The following is a 20,000-nucleotide window of genomic DNA, read 5'->3' as shown; positions in this document are numbered from 1 at the left end:
ACACACACACACCTCTGACCACCCCCCTCGTCCAGCATCTCTTGGAAACCAACTGTTGTGGCCCATGCTGATGTGCAGTGCATTAAGCGAGAGCTCACTGGGACTGATCCACCAGTCTCTAGACTACTGCTCCAGTGGCCTGCATGCTCCATGATAGCGCTCCTTGGTCTTGGTCCTCATGCTGCGGGCTGTGTTCCATGCTGTCCCAAGGGGAGGCACTCTTACTCATTCTACTGACTGTGTGTCTTTCTTTCTTTCGCATCTCGCTCTGTGTCCCTCCGTCTTCTCTCTAGTTCTCCCTCTGTCTTCCTTCATCTCTCTCTCTCTTTTGCATGGTACCTCTCTCTCTCTCCCTCTCTCTCTCTGTCTCCCTCTCTCTCTCCCTCTCTCTCTCTGTCTCTCCCTCTCTCTCTCCCTCTCTCTCTCTGTCTCTCTCTCTCTCCCTCTCTCTCTGTCTCTCTCCCTCTCTCTCCCTCCCTCTCTCTCTCCCTCTCTCTCCCTCTCTCTCTCTCTCTCCCTCTCTCTCTGTCTCTCCCTCTCTCTCTGTCTCTCTCTCTCTCTCTCTCTCTCCCTCTCTCTCTGTCTCTCTCTCTCTCTCTCTCTCTCTCTCTCTCTCTCTGCGTGTCCTGCTGTGGCTGACGGTGCTCTCTCGTGTCCCCTCCCCCAGATGCCTCACCCAGGCAGCACTGAGCCGTCCCACGCTTCCATGCAGCAGCAGAGCCTACACGCGCCGCCTCACCCCGGCAGCCAATCAGCACAGTCGCTGCACCACAGCGGCCCACCCTCCTCCCAGCCGCCGCCCGTGCGCCAGGCCCCGCCCAATCAGCAGCAGCCACAGCCGCTACCCTCCAGCCTTAACAGCCAATCGCATGGCAGCGAGCTGACCTTTCACCCTTCGGAAGGGCAGGCTGGGGGCCAGGGAGCATCAGACATGCCCGAGCCCTCGCTGGATGTAAGTGTGACTGACTGACACACTCTCTCTCTCTTCCTCTCTGTCTCTCTTTCTCTGCTGCTGACATTGCCCATGTGCTTGCCTCTCTGCTGTTAAGTTCTATCCGTGCTTAACGTCTCAGCCACTGAGTTCTCCTGCCTTATCACCCGGAAATACTCTTTTCTGATTGGCTGGTGGGATGGCTATTAATTCTGAATAACAGGACACCGTTCCATATCAATGCTTATGAATGGTAACTATAACAACCATAGTAGGACGACGGTTGCAGGCTTCGCAACAATGGAATCAACTGTAAACAAGCTAACTGTCCATGCTATCGCTGTTATAGGGCCAACGAAAATTGTACAACAAGCTAAACGGAACCGCGTGTTTCCTTTGCTTTACAGTGGCAACCGGGTGATAAGCGGGATAACGGCCTTCGAGGTGTGTCCAGTTATACAGAATTAATGGACTCGGGCGGAGGCAACTCCGCTGCGCGTCGGGGAGTTTTTTGCCCCTCGCCCTCGTCCATTAATTCCGTATAACAGGACACCTCGGCGGCCGTTATCCCTTACATATTGTAACCCATGTTGTGAAATGTCCTTTCCAGGGTTATCTCACCATCCCTCACCCTGCTAACCATAATCCTGTTTTTCATGACAGCTGCTCCCAGAGCTGGCCAACCCGGAGGAGTTGCTGTCATACCTGGACCCACCTGACCTCCCGAGCAACAGCAACGACGACTTGCTCTCTCTCTTTGAAAACAACTGAACCCTTGTGGGGAAAAAAAAACGTCAAAAAGGACGTCAGAGTGTGTGTGTTTGTGTGAGCACTCAACAGAGGACAAACAAACTGTAAAGTACCACAGAGTAAACACAGCCATGCACACACACTCACGCTCAAACACACATGTACAGGAAACACTTGCTCCTCTGCACCTCATTGTGTAAATATCTCCTTCTTACTTTTTTCTGAGCGTCTTTTTGACACATATGACAGCCATGTTGGTTGGCAGTAAGTGATATCTTTGAAATACTAATATGGAAACTGTGCAGCTATATTTAGTTCATATATATATATATGTCACACAGAACTGTGTGTGCTCATTAGGAAAAAAAGTCTTGTAGCATTTTTATTCTTGTTTTCCTTTTGTGAAAAAAGAACGACAAACTGAAAGACAAACAAAACGTTTTTTTTTTTTTCCCCTGTGTTTGCCCAAATCTCTTTGGAATGTTGTCCTTTCAAGCTTTACCGCCACAGCTTCCCAACCCAGATGTACGGCTCCAGTTGGACGCCAGCACTGGTCACTCATCCAAGTTATTTCGGGGGGGAAAAACATATAAGCACAACAACAATACGCAAAGCCACAAGAGAAAGGACACTGATTGGGGCACATTTGAAAGGGAATAAACTTGCAACACAATCAGAACAACTGCCCTACACAGCCTACCCTCTCGGCGACACCCTGTGCTCTGTCATGGAGGACCAATCAGATGCTCTCCATTCCCATCTGCCCCCCTCCCCCCTCCACAACATTGTGTAGTCTTAGGCTATGGTAAAGGTGTTTCTTCTCAAAGGTAAATATGTAAATAGACCTATATATTTTTTGTGAACAGAATCATACCTCCACCACTTTGAATCAATGACATCAATCCAAGTCAAGGCTGTTGTTTGTTTTGTTTCCACTTGTTTAAGTTTTGTTCTACCAGACGTCGGCCTGAGACATTGGCTCATTGCTATGTCAGTGTCACTTTGCAGCAGTCAACATGTCCAATGCTTTAGCAATGCAATGTGTCAGTCATGCTGGTTGGGAAAGTGTGGGTGGTCAGCAGACCTGAAATATAATTACGGCCAATCGAATTTGGAACCCCATATCATCTCTGGAGGGTCTGACCTGCTGTGGTCAGCTCCTCTGTCCATCTGAGGTGATGTTGATGCTGTTTAATGACAGTATGGCATACAGTATGTTCCAGTTGTGTTCCCATGCTTTCACTGGTAGACCTTTTATTTATATTCTTTACCTTTTATCCTTCACATTGTTTTCACCTTTAACTTGTCAATCAGACTTTGTCCTGTCAAGGTTTACGTTTGTATTGCATAATGTATTTTCATTTTCAATCTTGTAATCATTCTTCTTAGTTTGTCTTATTTGATAGTGCTACAGAAATAGAGAGTTCTTTTGGAAATGGTCATGGTTATACCAAAGTTAGCCCACAGGTGAATGAGCCAATTCAGCCATGAAGCACAGTGACTAAAGTGTTTCACATTTTCTTTTTAATGTGACTATTGTGGCACCCGTCATTTTATAAGTAGTCCTAAGTAAGATTGGGGGATGAATTTTAGGGATAGTGAGGTGAGTGCAATAGTTATATTTTGAATCTATTTATTGCAGTAAGTGACTACTGCTGTCTTTATCATCAGATATAGTCACATTCCTATGAACTCCTAACAGTACTCTTGATATTCATGCGAGTGCACACACACACACACACATCAGAATGCATGAAACAGTAGCCTACACTTTTTCCCATTTTGTCCTCAGCTGAAGTTCAATTTTGTTTTATAATGACGGTTCGGCGTGAATTTCACCCTATGGTCATTTGCATGATGGCCGTGAGCCAAACACACACCCAGAAGCTTTTTTTCCCCTTGGTCGAACATTGATAGAGTTAGGACTTTTACGGGCTTTTCCCAAATCACGGAAATAACGTGCAGTGGTAGCTAGCAGCAGAGAGTAGATGCCATCAGGCAAGTGTTATTTAAATAAACTCTTAATGTACTTACAAACTTTCCAATGCCTCGTTTTATGAGTACAGAACCCATTTGTACTACTGTAGAAGTTTAGTAACATTCCGGGCATTATTAGTGGGGTAATTTACGAGATACACAACGTGTTCCATTAGCACCAACATTAAGCCACCATTGGGCTGATACATAGACTGATAGCGCTAACTCGACCAATGTTCGACCAAGAGGAAAAAAGCTTCTAGGGGTGTGTTTGGCTCGCGGCCACCATGCAAATGACCATAGGGTGAAATTCACTCCTAACCATCACTTTAAGTCTGCCATTCAAAGTTATTTTCTGGTTGGAACGTGATTCCTTTCAAATATCACTCCCTGAGGTCACACAGTTTTGCCTTTTTCAGATTTGTAATTCAAGTGTAGCTTGTCAATCAATCAGTCAAGAGTATTTGTAGCCATTTTCAGAAATTGCTGTTGATTTTTATTGGTATTCACAAAGGTCTGATGTTTTGCTTAACAAAATGCATCATAGTTCACATTTTTTTATCTACTTTTGCAACATTAGTGACCCATTTTTTTTATTATCGTTTCCCTGTTTTCAGATATTCATGTTTTTATGAATATAAGAGGGCAATATGATTTGGTTTACATTTAGATTGCATTGAATTGAAATATGTAAGTCCTGTTGGCACTGTAGCACGATTTCAGTGATGATCATAAAGTGATGCATATTCTTGTGTATTCATTTGATGTGTTTTTTGTTTGTTTGTTTGTTTTGTATCAACAATGCACTGCCACATGTTTGTGTTTCCCCTCTAGTCACTTATTGACATGATGTCTGCAGAGAAACACCTTGTTCACATTGTGGTTTCAGTTGTTTGAATTCTGTCGGTATCTTTCTGTTTGTATAGTCATTGAGAAGACAAGAAGATTGGGCTGAAAGAGACTTGACCAGTGTTGTGACCAGTGTCGGTAGTAAAATACAGTGGTGGGATGCCAAAGGAGACGTAAGAGTCCACTCGTCTTGGCCAATAAAGGGGACAGTCAGACGTGGCAGAAGGTGCGGGGGGGGGGGGGGGTGAAAGGGATGGGTGTACATATGTAAATGATGAATAGAGACATGTTAACAAGAAATGTATTCATTTTCCCCAGGGGAATATGCATTGTGTATTTAGAATTTGTAAAGCTTGCATCCTCCTATCAAGACTCGAATTGTTTGGGTTAAATAAATTCTGTGTTTGTTTGCGTGTGTGGAATCTCTTCAGCGTTTGTTTCACATATGTATAATACTATGATCCCGTCTCTCAAGGAAGGGGAAGCCGAGCGAGGGGGGGGGGGGGTCAAACGAAAGACATTTGTTTTACCGGTCTGTAATATTTAGCTTTCGTGTATTGCTCCATTACCTGTGTACTTTAGAAGGTGCTACAAAAAATGTAATGAAGAAAATCCTGGGGGAAAATCAGGAAGAGGGACGTGGGGCCTGAATGGGTTCCAAAAGATTGTAACCAAATCCATAGTTTGTACAATTTTTACCTTGATCAGAGTCATTATTAAGGCAGGGGAGGATCTCAGTCGATTGGCGCCAAATGTGGCAATTGTCTTTCCGTTTGTACATTCTGTGTACAATCATTTCATATTCTAAAAAGTTCAGAACACAGAGAGAAAAAAAAACACTAATTGTGATTTTTAGTCTTGCAGAACTGTATGTAGTTAGATGATGTGACATCCTAATATTTATCTAATAAATATGTATTCAGATGAAATGTGCATTGTGGTTGTGTCATGATTCTGTTGCATGTCAACATTATCTTAAACTTGCTTAAATATTCACCTAGACTGAAAAAGCACAATTTGGAATTTTATTCCAAACTGCCCCAAACGGGTGTTCACTCAACCCTAGGTTGGGCTACATGTGGGTAGTCCTCACACATGTCAGATGAGGGCGCCAATGAGCCCAGCAGGCATTTTGCGGCAGTAACGTCATCTCTACGTAATGTGCGTAAGTTTAGCATTCTTGCTAGTGGGCTACTTATGTAAAGCTAGTTCGCATGGTTGCTCGTCTCGTCCTCTTAATGCAAGTCTGGTAACGCAATTCAGAACACCATCACAAATATATTGATAGGTTGCACGTAGTCTGCATGCAATGCACGACAACACTGAATAGATGGGAGAATGTTGCCCATAAAAAATCGTTTAAAATATTGTTCGCTAGCCATTGCGGCTGCGAGACTTTTCTCTGGACCCACGAAAAACCCTGTTGTATACCTTGACATTGCTGCTGACGGTGAAGAAATTGGCAGGATCATAATTGAAGTAAGTGCAAATTGTGACAGTAAGTTGTGTTCTGCCACACGACCAGAGTCATCATATTATTAGCTTAGGCTGCTCAGCCTCATTATATCTAAACAACTGGGAACGCCTCTCCACCACTACTAAAGGTCAATTCATACTTTGCATTAAGCAGGATCTGTAAACTAGCATTATCACATACTGTGATATACTGATCAGTAGCCTAGGCTTGTAAGACTAGCTAGATATGCAAGTTGCCAATCTTTCACGCGCATCTTTGGATATTTTGCAGCTGAATGCCGACGTTGTCCCCAAAACAACAGGTAGGCATATTTAATGATCTGGACTACAGTAAGTAATGGCCTCCTTACACCAAACAACTTTGGCAAGATTTGGGAAATATTCTTTTAAGATTGGAGTCTCTAATGCCACCCATTCATGCTTTACTCAAAAGACTACAATCTTTCAAGAATCTTTCCCAAATCTCGTCAAAGTTGTTTGGTGAAAAGAGGCCATAAGTTGATTTTGAAACCTGAGTCAACCATGAATGCAAACCATGGTCTTTTGTCAACAGAAAACTTCAGGGCCCTCTGCACAGGAGAGCATGGATTCGGATACACAGGTTGCGTCTTCCATAGGGTGATTCCTGAGTTCATGTGCCAGGTGCCACCACTACTGCTGCTTTTTCCATCACACATATTGTCGCTGTGATGTGCTGATGGAATTCTTTAAATTGTTTAAATTTGGGGGGGGAAATAATCTCATGTTATACTCCTGTACTGTTTGTCAACACAATCCAGGCCTGTTCAGCATTCCATTGCCACCAAGGAGACAATAATAAAATGTCCAATAGCCCTCCAGGTTTAAATTAAGAGTGCATGAACACACCCCTCATTCTTTGTTTTGTGTTCTTTCTTTGCTCTAATGGCTCCCCCAGGGAGGGGATTTCACAAACCATAACGGCACTGGAGGAAAGTCCATCTATGGAAAGAAGTTCAAGGATGAGAACTTCAAATTAAAGCACACAGGTCCAGGTAGGGCCTGCAGTGTAAAGACCAATAAATTATTATTTTGTATTTGTTCACCGACTGCCTATACTCCAGTTTGTAGAATATGACAGTGTCATTCTCAACCACCAGATGGTGATATAGACACTAGCTAAATTCATTTTTGTAATCTGTGGGTGTATGACCTACTTTCCAAGAAAGCCGACATGACTTTTTCATGGCACATATTTTAGAGGTTGGGGAGTCGGTGCTGGAACACTACGAACAACTCTGTGAGCTTGATATGCCAATCATGTGTATCCTATTGTGCCATTCTGGAATGGTTGTAATTATTTTCTAAACAGAACAATTTACCCTTTCCAGATGTGTGCCCTAACAGAAGATGCATAGTTGTAACTGTCAACAGTCGGAACAGATAACAAAGGAGCTTGAAAATGATGTTTGCTTACCAATGCCTATGTCTGCTCAGAATGTCTTCAAACTGTGATGAGTTTGAAGATGAATAATAATTTATTTTGTTTGACATTTGATTAGTTACTTTGTTTACAGGCACTTTGTCCATGGCAAATTCAGGTCCAAATACCAATGGATCCCAGTTCTTCATTTCCACCACAAAGACTGAATGGTAAAACACTCCTGTCAAGTCCTCCTGTCGTAGATTGGGCTTAACTAGCCATCACACCACTGTGAAGAAGCATGCACAGCCAGAACTAATTGGCCTAATGACACACTGACCTATTGGTGTCAAATACATTTGAATCCATGTGTCATGAAACACACACAACACCTCTCAGTGCTCTAATTGGTCAATTGGTTGGGCTTGTTGTGTTTTACAGGCTGGATGGCAAGCATGTGGTGTTTGGCCAGGTGAAGGAGGGCATGGAGGTGCTCTCTGTCATGGAGTCCTATGGCTTGCATGATGGAGGGACCATCAAGAAAATTGTCATTACAGACTGCGGAGAGCTCAGATAATCTTACCGCAAGTCAGGTGCCATCCAGATTATTGGTGTTTCAAGAGTCAGGTTAATTATACAACAGCAACATTTGCTTGAAAATGACTTAAGCAACATGGGTGTATTTGTATGGGTTTATTTTACTGTTAACAACTGTTTTATTGTGATATTGTACTTAATGTAAATAAGGAATGGAAAATGGTATAGAACTGGAAATTGAGTAGATTTTCTATTGTTTCTTTGAGATCTTAAAATATTGTATGTTGGTATGCCTTGAAAATGTGATTTATAGATGCTTACTACGTAAGCACATATAAAGGTTGCAGTCATCAGTTTGCAAATGTACCATTTTTAATGGCAAAATGAAAATACATTTATTTTTAAGCATGTCATAATAAGGGTTGTGTGGTTTTTGATTCACACTAAGAATATTCTTCAAATGCATCTAACACTTGTATGAAATGTGAATTGAAGGTACACCGAACTCATCATATTATGGGGAAACGTGTGGGTGAGTGTGTGATGAATCATAATTTTTAAGTGAAAGTATTCCTGTACATTGCAGTTAATGCTGTGTTGTGTACGGATTGTAGTTCCTAACAGTGATAGCAGACTTGGTCAGTAGTTGGTAGATGGGGTGTAGAGCACGATCTACCTGTTGCATGAGAGTGTCTTCACTGTTTCCTCTGCTGGAAGGCAGTATGTGTCTATGGTGTGCTTCCTCAAGCTTCCTGACAGTAACCCAAGGCCTTTTTTTAGACTGGAGACCTCCTGCATGACTTCCTGTGCTCTAGAACAGGAAGTGACCTCATACCTGGGTCCTCATTCAGGCATGAGGCTGGGTACTTCGGGACTGATAAGTCTCTCCAATGCTCACTTTTTAAATGGTCAAACTTCTCTGTAACACTGGAACTGGTTTACAGTAAAGAGAAGCAACACATCATTTTTGAACATGGTCTATTGTGTCCTATATCTTTTAGTGCACAGAGAGTGGAAAGGCCCCCCTGTCATCCTGGAGAGGATGTGGTTGTAAAAAGTGAAATGTTGGCTCTGTGGAGGAGTGGACGTTCCGCTTATCACGTTAATGCCTCATGAAGGTACATGATTAAGCTATGTGGAAAAACACTCGGCTAAATGAAACCATATGCAGGCCAAAGCAGCCAAGTTTGTTTGACTTCTCCGATTACGTTGTTGCCATAGAGACATTCTCTCATTCCCGTTCTGTTTAAGCTTGCATTGTTGTAACAAACTTGATATAATTTGCGTCTCCACCCACTTGTGAAAGTTTGAGTTATTTGGAATGTGTATCACAATCATGGAAAGTTGGCTGGGGGAAAGAGGTCAGTCGTGTTGCCAACGCCAAATATTCTTTCAGGCCTCACATGTTTACAATCATCACATGCAATTAACTTATTCAATTTTTTTCCCCTTTGACAATCTGGACAGCATACCAGTTTACAGAGAATGTGTGGGACTCGCTGTGGATTGTACAATTCCAGAAACACTGCAATACGTTTGTTCTTTCTCTCTTCCCCACAGTGATTTCAGTGGCATTCAAATAATATACAGCATGGGCCCATTTAAAGTCCCAAAGTGACAACAGGTCCCTGTGGCTGGGCGCATGCTTTAGTTTCACATCCATCACTCACTCCCCAGTTCCACATACAAATCATTACTGTGCTCAGACCACAACCTATACGCACTCCCCAGTGCAACATATGGCTTGTGCAAGCTTTTGCACGCTCTCCCCTCCAACAGAGCCAGAATCAAATCAAAACAACATCCAGTTAGCAGGGAGAGAAGTTTTTTTGCTTAATGAAGCTAAACAAAGAGACAAAAGGACACAAAAGCTTGTATTCTGTGTTTTAATTCAACAAATTACTAAAAGCAACTTGAGCACTAACAACTTTTTATTTTTCCTAACAAACCAATAAGGCACATGTTGGAATGCCATTTCATGGACAAGAAACAGAGTTTTACAGTCTTTTCTTTTCAATTTTCCAGTCAGACCTTGTTTTCCAACCATTCTCTGAGTTCTGTCCAATCCAATTAGAGCATTACAATGATCTCAAATATGTTACAGACATCATGGACATAAACATGAGTTTCTAACTGAACTCGACACAGTACATTCAGTAAATATGTAAAAACTGGTATACTGCTATAGTGAATAATGCAGTTGTTGACTAGTAACAATCAGTTATTAGTAAGGTGTACTCTACAAAAAACTTTGCCAGTTACTTGGACAAACTAATATTAAATAGTGTATACATTGCACATAGTGATTTTCTTCATTCAGTTAACATAACACATGCACATGCAAACTCTACAACAGGTCTTTGTCTCTCATTCTGTATCAGCTAAAATAGGCTCTTTCCTCTAGACTCAGCGGCTTTAGTAGGTGCACTGTACAATGGCAAGGATCAGTATCAGCCCCATTTCCCTATGAGCTGTCTGTTGAAGCTTCTTTGAAAGCCTCTGATAAAGAAGAAAAGGAAAATAGAACAATTTTTACATTTGCTCAATCATTCAAGAAATGGTCATTCTCTTCCCTAGAGGTAGGGTATCAGATTACTACCAAATCTGACAGAGTTATATTGAAGGATATTGTGATAGATTATTTAATACTGATAATATCTCTATCAAAAACAAAAACAAAATGGCTTATAATAGAGAAAGGGCATAATAACTATGTACCACCCACTGAATAATAATCTATGTAGACATCAATATTTTCTTCTTAGTGTAGCTTTGTTGCATATTTTATACAAAAACAGAATTGTAAAAAAAAATCCTTCCATAAATATTTCTGTAGGATAAACCCTCAGATTATTGTAAAACATCAAAGGAGAACTCCCAGCTTGGTTTGTATCTCAGCAACAGGCCCTTTTTTCACATAGAAAGCTTCAATATTGCATCATAACATTTCAGTACACATAATATGCTTGAAAAAGATGGCCATCGAATATATACACAAAATAAACATTGTAAATATCTTTGTCAGGGAGAAAAATCTCTTGTATTGTTTTCAATTTTGCTGTAGAATTTTATAACATCTATAAATGTTTCCAAAATACACATATCTTTCATAGAAAATAATTCTGTATTGTAAATGAGCTATAAAAGTCAAGTATGAAGTATGTAATTCAAGACAAACATCTGCAAAGCACTTTTATAATTTTTTTTTGCATGTGCTATATTGTGTTACTCTTTCCATAACTTCAATAGTACTCTATAGTATCTCTACTTACATTGAGATTTCGAATCAAACTCCTAAGCATCACCTCTTCAAATCCACCCCCTCTGTGATCTACACTCCAAAATTAAAAGAGGTTCTGAGCAAAGTCTGTCTCATCCCTGACAGAGAACCATTTTTGATGTAGAACATCCTTTTTTTTAAAAAAGTAATTACATCTAGACCACTACATGAGTCCATGGTTTTACAAAATGATCAAAAAAGGATAACCCTGTTATATTTTGCCCAGAACTTTTAGATGCACAGTGAGATGTTTCCATAATAGTTCCCTAAAACACATGGTGGGATAAGGGATAGCAAGATGCTAAAGCCACAGTCCTCGTCTCTCATTAACAGCCAGCACTGGCTGGGTTCACAGGAAAGTACTCGACTATACAAACAACACAAATGAAGCACACTGAGATTCAGACAAGTGACATCTCTACTCCTCTACTCTATCTCTGATTTCATAAGTAGTCCACAATAGGCTCTACAGCACTACTGACAGAACCTCTTCTTTGTGACAGTACTTACTGATAGAGATTAATGACTGATCCCAAAACTGCAGGATGAGGCCTCTTGGCTGCAGCCTTAGACAGCTACACTCAGTTCTGCTAATGATTAAAGACATCACAAATAGCAGGCTTGTTAAGTTGTCTGTCAGCCCTATCCGTATATGCAACTCACACTGAAAACACCACCCTTCTGCTAAAAGCCACCGCCTAGAAAACGCAGTTAGTTTCATGTTTGATGTTCTCATTGCACCAAATTGGTGCCTCACAGTATTGCATCCTAGATTATTTTATTTCAAGCAAAGTTGTCTTTGAACAATGGATGATTAAAACCGACACTTCCACACTCTTAATATTGTTTTCCATTCCGGTAGTGACGCATGCTGCTCGGCTAAGTAAAGCATGCACCCCGCCATCTAAGATGGTCGCCTCATCTAGCCTCTTTGATACTACGACAACCTTGCATCTATTATACTGCAGCTTTGAGATCTTTGAAGGCTGAAAATCTGCTTGTACACATGTAAAAGTAGTTGCTTGTGTTTTAAGTAGAATGGCAAGGTTTCAAGAGTGACTGCACTAGCAATACAAAATGTCATATTCAGTTGGACCGTTATCTAAGCCCTGTAAAATACATGACTGGGATTTCCCTATCCTGCCTCGGCCTGATAGTTGTAACATACCACAGATGGACCATTCCTCCAGACCTTCTACAAGGCATATTATACATCACAATCTTCTCAGCTTTTTTGACTGAGGGAGGAATTCAGCCATTGCAAACTACTAAAGCTCAAAGTACACATACGAGGATAATAACAGGACCAGATATACTGACATCAGCCTTTTAAAGACACTTTACTTCATTTCTTAAGAGAATGTCAGGTAACTTTTCTTTAGCTAATTCACAGATGGCAGACTACTGTGCGATTTGCCACAAAGACTATGTTCTACTTGGAGGGGAATTAGTTTACACTTTCAGTGCTACTGGGATCATTGCATTATCATCCCATAGAAATTCACATCTTAACCTCCTTCACACATGACTTAACCAACCATAGTTCACAAAGTTCTAACAAACTGACATCAGATCTATCCACATACTGCTCAGATCATTTCCCTTCATATACAAATTTTCTGCTTGATATAACAAACTGAATTTACCTCAATGTATGAGAAATTGACAAACTGCATTCCTGGTTTGAAAAAAAAAAAAAAACATTATACACATTCTGTTTCCAATCAAATGTGTCTTAACTCATATATACATCAATTTAAAGAGAAAGCCCTCTTTTTACCAAAACAATTTCCAATGACTTATCTGTACAAGATAAAACTATATAAAATTTCACAAACTTTTTGATGTAACTACGCTCAACATTGCCATTTTCAGTGGTCTACCTCTAGCTCCACGCACCTATGTCTTCCAGCTCAGTTTTACCAAGATTCTCATGAAGGAGCACAAAGGAATTTGGGTCTGATTCAACCAGACTAGTCTACCTCCTGTAACCTTTACCAAAGCTTCACCATAACATACAATCTGCCACCTTCAATATGTCCTCTGGTCATTCACATCCTTCTCTAAATGGAAGTCCTCACTATCTTCCCCCTGTCCTTCTCTTGTGACCTTACACTTTCCCACCTTTACCTGACATGTCTTTCTCCACACAGATACACCTAAATCAACTACACACCAAAAACTTTTATCATAACAGCTGTCCAATATTAAAAAAAATAACATCACAATCGAATAAAGCAAGATTACACTTTTATAACATTTCCGCATCTGTCTGAAAGCCTGCTACTACAACTTAAAATGAAGGCACTTGACATTCACAACTATGATGAAGCTGCTATCTCTGTTAGTCCTGGTGGGGCATATATCCCATGCCACTAAGAGTTTGCTACCTTGTTGTTTCTTAGCTTTGAAATACATATGCATATATACATTTCTCATGATCACATCCTGTGGTCAAAACCCTATTCTGAAAGTTACAATGTGACGTGTTGATTTATTTCACTAGTATCTCACAAGTGACCTGTCTGCTCAGCTATTAACAGACATCTCTTTTAATATTTCTACATTTTCCTCAGCTGAGGCACAGAGTCATGTACACAGAGATGTGCACATTGCATAGGTAATAGGAGATACGTATGGGGGATTTCTCTAAGCCCTTATTCATGACTAAAATTTTTTTCAAAGCTCTGTTTGATGTCTTAAGATGATGGCAGTTTTTTAACACTCTTAGATGCCTCTGCCTGCTACGGCAAGTCTTTAAAAACATTCTCAGACAGGACTTCCTCCAACAACAATATATATACATATTTGTGAGGTTTAAATAAAGTTGGTCATATAATATATACTCCTAATGTTTCAGCAAGGCAAGAGCATTGTGGCAATTTTGAACACAGACTTTTGCTATCCACGGTAAACATTGGACTCGAATGGAATTGATTCCGTTCTATCTCCACTGTAATCATTGCATAACGGTATTGCACAGAAGCTTATGTCATGATTAAGATTCTTCATACGCATCAGTGAGCAAGTAAAAGCGGGTGAGCAATGCAATTTTTTCAAAGGTAAATGAATAAGGTATGTAGCATCCATAAATATATAAACCGTACATCAACCATAAAGAACCTGACTGCTAATGGGAAACAAGACAATCCTATTCTACAGTAGTTTCTAATAGCAAGTGGAAGGGGTTACACAACAGTATAAATGTCCCAGTTAGATTGATTCAATTGCACTGTCATAAAGAAAACAAAATAAATATGCGACACAAAAAGCCAGGGATGAGCAGTCCATTATCCCTCTGTTAATTCACAGTTAATATGATGTGCTGTAGACCCAAAGAGCATCGCAAGACTGCAAGGGCCTTGCTGATTTGACCAAATAATACAAGCTAGTATCCCCCAGCACACCTGCTTTGTTCACTTGGCGGGGACAATGAACACCGATCTCTGTAAACACAATAAGAATCAACAGACCCAGTGGTGAGGTAATCCACTGTGTCCCTTGTGGGAAGCAATACTGTCAGTGATCAAGAAAAACACCCTCAATAATTCATTACACACAAATTCAGAGAAAATAAACGCTATTTGTGGCCATGGTGGCACTGGACAGAATTGGCAAAAAAAGGCATATTTTGGCACGTTTCACTTCTGCTAAGAGCACTTTGAGGGGAAGGGAGGGGGCAGGAGCTGGACAAGGGGACGTCTCACTGGTGGGTGGGGGCGGGCAGGTGGTCGGCTGAGTGGGTTATTGTACGCGGCGGCAGTAGTAGCCCAGGACTTTACATTTCTCACACAGGTGCTGGGGATGCTCCTTGCTCTGGTCCGAAACATCCAGGCCATCAGGTTTCTCCAGAGGTCGCTGCCAATCACAAAACACAAGGTCAGTCAAGGACAGAGTTTCATTTACCCTCTCACATGGCACACTGGTCAAAATATAAGACTAGCCTGAGTGCATTTGAGGCCTATTAGTTCTGTTTATGTGCATTATATGAAAAATAGCTCTGATTAACGCGGCAAAGCTGTTTTTTATTTTTATTAAAGTTTCTTCACAAATCTTGCTCTGCTGCAATCATTGGTTTTCCACCAACACAGCTGTTAGAGCAATGTTTAGTGATACTGTCATTATTTCCAGTCCGATGTGTTAGTGTGGAGAAAGGAAAAACACTTTAACACGGGCCAGTGAAAAGAGACAATGCCACATTGGCCAGGCCCACGGTATTTCTCTGACTCGTGTTTGGCCGCTCTCAATGATCATTTGGGGATCACTTCACAAACTCCTGAGTGCCGTGTGTGGAGGTTGGCGAGCCCCAGTGGATAGGGTTTAAATGATGAGCCTTAGGACTAATGAGAACAATGTTGGGCAGGAGGCTCTTTGGCACCTCGAGGCGCCTCGCGCTGCTTCCCAGGCTTAGTGCTGCACAGATGTCAGGCCCTCTCCCTCAGCACATTAAAAAGGCCAACGCTAGACGCAGTCCTCCCCACATCCAATCCTCCCAGATTTCACAGCAAGTTATGGCAGGCCAGGGTGTTTTATTTGATAAAGTGGCCTCGACTGGCTCAGAAGCATCTACAACGCCTCAGCTTTCCTGGGAATCTTTGGGAACAGATGGCAGTGTGAGAAAATTGAAGGGAAAACATACACAAACACGTTGTATTCATTTCCTGCAGCCAGTTCAGTGGAGTCCTTTCTGAATTTGTGAGAGGCCTTTGATATATGTGGGCTGTGCTAGAGGATCCTAATGCTGACTGAGTGAAATATGTTAAGTGGGTGACGCTGCAAATGTGAAGAATTTGCCTGTGAGAGTGGGGCTCACCACAACACACACACTAGAGGAGAAGAGCAGCGCTTTCCCACCAGCAGGGGAAAATGAACTCTCTCACTCGCTTTCTCTCTCTCCTCCTTTCTCTTTCTTTCACTCTCTCTCCCTTTCTGACTCACAGGCATAAAGTGCTTCTTGTGTATATTAATGCTAAGCTTGTGAGAATAAGTGCAGCGAATGCTTCCCTTCCACTGTTACTATAAATACAGCTCTGTTGCACAAGCACCCTGAAATGATTTCAGAGCTCCAGTTCCATATCAAGCCAGAGACCGGCTTCTTTTTCACACAATGTTTTTACTGACGCAACGTGCACTTCAGTGATTTATTCCCTGTAAGAAAACTTAACCGTCCATAACACACATAACACGGATGGTATTTTCCTCAGCTCCTGTGCCTGCCAAAGACAAGGGCCCTCACCGCTGGGGTCAAGGAGGGCTGGAGTCAGACGGACGCAGCACTGGTTTCTCGGGTTACAGAGGAAGGCCAGATCACACTATCCAATGCCATTACCTTGTAACACTGAATTACAGGAAAGCTGCTCGATGGAAGTAGGTTTCGAGTTCATGGGTATGTTGTGGATACTGCCTAGTGTCCCGTAGTTTGATCATTTCCAGTGATTGTCACTCAATGCACAGGATTCTAGCCCTTCTAGAACAAGCAAATATTTATTTCAGCCGAGATGGGAATCGCTTATGTTACGCACTGGCTTCAGAGCAGACGCATTTTACGCCTGTCTTTTTCCACATTCAGCTTGTTACATTAATCACCATCTCACAGGCAACAGCCACAATCTTGAGGCGCACAAGTTTTCCAACTCACGCTGTTACATCATCTGTCTCTGAACCTCTAAAATTCTGACTGTTCTGATATCAAAACACAATTTAAAACAAATTTTTGATACTCAAGCCAACCTACGCTTAAGCTAACACTAGATCTAGAACTCTAACTTATGAACTACCACATATAGTAAACTCATTAAACATACAGTTTTGACACCAATGAAGGAAGGTTAGTGTGCTCACCCCATATATGAGGGGCAATTGAAACTAGGTAGCCTAGGAGTTACACAAAGATAAGGACAAAAAGCATCTGCCAAATCTCATAACCATGACATACCGGATGGGATTTCAATGAGTGCAATGTGAGGTGAAAGTCTGGGATTGACTGCATTTTGACTTCCAGTTATGGATTAGTCGGTCACACGCTTAAATGGAGTTGCAAAGACCTACAGTGCTGTACCTGCTTGTGAGGGTACACGTTGATGTGGCACTTGATACATTCTTGTCCCATGTTGGCCCACGAGTTCCCACTCATCCACTTTCTCTTGCACTTGGGGCACTTGTACTCTCCGAAGCAGCGCTTCTTCCCCTGGTACGGAGTCAGACCTTCCCCTTTGGGCCGGGCCTGCAGCAACACAGGACAGAGAGCACACTATTAGCATTTATGGCAACATCGCAGCTCGTCAACATCACATTACACATACATCACAGAAATGGGCTGTGCACAGGTTTGTGCTCTGAAAATGAATGTAGCAAACTAGCACCTTCTGTGCTTCTTGTGCTGCATCCTGATGACAATAACATTCATCATCACTATGTAGCTTCAGTTAAAACACTTTCCGCTAAGACTGTGGGCGATATTTCTTTCAAATTTTCACATCTGGCCACAACATCTTTTACTTTCAAATATATGATGTCTACACACAAAATTACTTGTATTACCATTCTTTATAAATCTATAGATTTCAGTTGGCGTGTTTCCAATTTTGAATTTTTTCTCTGAGAATGGGTAAGATGGACCACAACAATAACATCCAACCAACAATCAGAAAAAAAAGAGAGAGAAGGGGAACACTATTTACTTAAACATGACACTCCTACGCTGAGATCTCTTTAGCAAGACTTTAAGCACAAGCGTCAGCCCACAGACACACTATATAGGGCCTGGAATGTATCCAGGATGGAAATACATCATGTCATACATTATATAACAAAACTCTGCTTCTCATTTGGGGCTTAGATTTTACCTTTTGGCATCAATTGTGAGCACTGTATCACTACACAGGAGGGTATAATTATATCGAGGGCAAAGATCGTGTCTAATATGCTTCATATTAAAAGCAGTCATCTGTGAAATGTTTCAATTAAGCACCCTAACACTTTATGAAGCACACTCTCCAAAATGGCCAATTGTTTTGCTACAATACAGTAGCTATCACTACAGATTTGTAACTGCTTGGTGTAAGCAGCTATAGGCCATATAAAAGCTGTCTCCAGGGATCTGTGAACTAGAATTGGGAGTCGTCTGAAGAGAATGAGTTAATGGTGGCATTAGTATCTAGGCCACAAAAACTAGAGGAAGAAAAATCAGTTTTTCCTTTAGGGTCCCACAAATAAAACTTCTATGTTGGCCTTTGATAAGTGACAGAAATACAACATCAGAATTACAAAACTTTACTCATGTTAAGGAAAACCTGTCACATTTCATATTTAAAATCTATTCTTTCATTGCAGATGTTGGTCTTGTTTGCAAACAGTAACAAAAAAATCTGGTCTGATCTGTAAACTACAGTACAAAAACATGGCAAAGCATTTCAGCCCACTGACTCAGAGGCTTGGGCTGTGCATGATAGTGTGGATAGTGATATCTGGCATCTGGGTGTTGCAACAACCTTCAACAGATCTCTGGAGAGCACTCACCTCCACAGATGTGTGTGCTCTCTGGGCATGTGCTCTATTAAGCTGGCCAACATGTGCATGTCATTAGATGACTTTCTGCCCTGTTCTTTTTTATCTCAAATCACTGCTGTGCAATAATTACTTCTACGCAGACCATTCTTCATTTACGGTGCACCTTTTCATGGCAGCAGACCTTTATTGAAAGTCTGAAATAGAGCAGTTTCTACCATAACTATGTATCCATAGGAGACTGAATGCATCACAACAGCTCTCCTTCCTCCCCAGTCTGGCAGCAGGATTTGTTTCTCCAAACTGGGGAGTAAATGGCCCAGAGCCGGGTCCATATATTTGTTCTATTTTTCAGAGGGAGGTCTGGCTGGACGGGGGGGCAGGGGGAGAGGATATGTACCCAGGTCCCATATGAGTAATGAGTGTTGTAATCACAAGCATCTGGCCAGGCGCGGGTCAGAGCCAGGCCCTTTGCGTCAGTGCTAGCGCACAGAGCGCGATGGTCTCTCCCTCACAACGTTAAACAATGTGACTCAACCGCTGTCAACACAACGCCTTACCCAGCTGACAGCAGCTGGAAATGATGACACTTGTGGGTCCTGGGTGGCGTTGTGTGGCGTTTGTGTGGCGTTTGTGTGGCGGGGCAGACGCGGCAGGGACGGAGGGCTGACGTAAAGGCCGTTGCTAACGAGCGTGTCTCTCTCTCTCTCTCTCTCTCTCTCCGCCAGCCCACTCTCATAAAGCTGGAGGTCTGCTGAGGGCGGGCTGCTCTCGCTTCACTCGCACACCAGAGGGAAAACAATCAAAGCCATGACAGAATGTGGATCTGGCTCAAAAAGCCCATCTCTGGGGAACTTGATTACAAATGCATGTATGCACTGTATAGATCTCAACTGTGGGAGGACTGGATTTCACTGCCACACTGACTGATGTGTCAATAAGAATATATTAGCAAGGCTAGCACTCAGACAGCACCAAACAGTACAGGTAAACAGGGTGTACACCTGTTTCTGAGACCTGACAATCAGGAATGAAGAGCACAGCCATCTGCTGTCTCTCTTGTGCTGTATCCAGAAGCCAATAACAAATGAGCATCAGCATGGAGCAGAGGCTCCATCCCATTCAGCTGAATCCCCTGTGGGAGACAGGCCTTTCAAATCTCCACCAGGCCTGGCAACAGCAGGAGCTCACCATGCACCTTCAGCATGTGATGGCTATACATCTTCCCTCCGATTCTCTGGCCAGAACAACCTTTCATGATAGACATCAGCTCAAGTGTACCCAGTTTGTGTTGCTCTTAGTCTGAACAATGA

The 20,000-nt window shown here is 42.0% G+C and overlaps 3 protein-coding genes across 6 annotated transcripts in view; 2 read left to right on the top strand and 1 right to left on the bottom strand.

Moving 5' to 3' along the window:
• Window positions 1–5,436, top strand: part of zmiz1a (zinc finger, MIZ-type containing 1a) — a 116,356-nt gene extending 110,920 nt beyond the window's left edge. For 3 of the 4 annotated variants that reach the window (XM_076286209.1, XM_076286208.1, XM_076286211.1), the window contains 2 exons: window positions 668–952; window positions 1,595–5,436. In XM_076286209.1, coding sequence (XP_076142324.1) covers window positions 668–952; window positions 1,595–1,702 — 393 coding nt within the window. In that variant the 3' untranslated portion in view covers window positions 1,703–5,436. The remainder of the gene's footprint in view (window positions 1–667; window positions 953–1,594) is intronic. The other variant, XM_076286210.1, reaches the window with a different exon arrangement.
• Window positions 5,437–5,702: 266 nt separating this feature from the next.
• ppifa (peptidylprolyl isomerase Fa) lies at window positions 5,703–8,351 on the top strand. The gene is made up of 6 exons (XM_076285132.1): window positions 5,703–5,986; window positions 6,255–6,285; window positions 6,537–6,625; window positions 6,900–6,996; window positions 7,519–7,594; window positions 7,806–8,351. The coding sequence occupies exons 1-6, from the start codon at window positions 5,846–5,848 to the stop codon at window positions 7,939–7,941; spliced, it is 570 nt and encodes a 189-aa protein (XP_076141247.1). The 5' UTR covers window positions 5,703–5,845; the 3' UTR covers window positions 7,942–8,351.
• A 1,326-nt stretch (window positions 8,352–9,677) lies between these two features.
• Window positions 9,678–20,000, bottom strand: part of zcchc24 (zinc finger, CCHC domain containing 24) — a 35,970-nt gene continuing 25,647 nt past the window's right edge. The window contains exons 3-4 of the mRNA XM_076286207.1: window positions 17,240–17,404; window positions 9,678–15,039 (exon numbers count right to left, since the gene is read on the bottom strand). Coding sequence (XP_076142322.1) covers window positions 14,926–15,039; window positions 17,240–17,404 — 279 coding nt within the window. The 3' untranslated portion in view covers window positions 9,678–14,925. The remainder of the gene's footprint in view (window positions 15,040–17,239; window positions 17,405–20,000) is intronic.

This window comes from Alosa pseudoharengus, unplaced genomic scaffold (genome assembly GCF_046254945.1).
Source record: "Alosa pseudoharengus isolate Yale_2024_CS ecotype anadromous, Long Island Sound unplaced genomic scaffold, YU_APseudo_1.1 YU_APseudo_1.1_scf_15, whole genome shotgun sequence".
Classification (NCBI taxonomy): Eukaryota; Metazoa; Chordata; class Actinopteri; order Clupeiformes; family Clupeidae; genus Alosa; species Alosa pseudoharengus.
The sequence above is the reverse complement of the archived record's forward strand: the minus strand, read 5'-3'. Positions and strand labels throughout refer to the sequence as shown.

What these genes read in the sequence shown, in the direction of transcription:
- ppifa (XM_076285132.1), top strand. Translation starts at nt 5,846, where the DNA reads ATGTTGCCCATAAAAAATCGTTTAAAATATTGTTCGCTAGCCATTGCG. An exon ending in TTCCTGAGTTCATGTGCCAG is followed by an intron (nt 6,626 to 6,899) that starts GTGCCACCACTA and finishes TGGCTCCCCCAG; the next exon opens with GGAGGGGATTTCACAAACCA. An exon ending in ATTAAAGCACACAGGTCCAG is followed by an intron (nt 6,997 to 7,518) that starts GTAGGGCCTGCA and finishes CTTTGTTTACAG; the next exon opens with GCACTTTGTCCATGGCAAAT.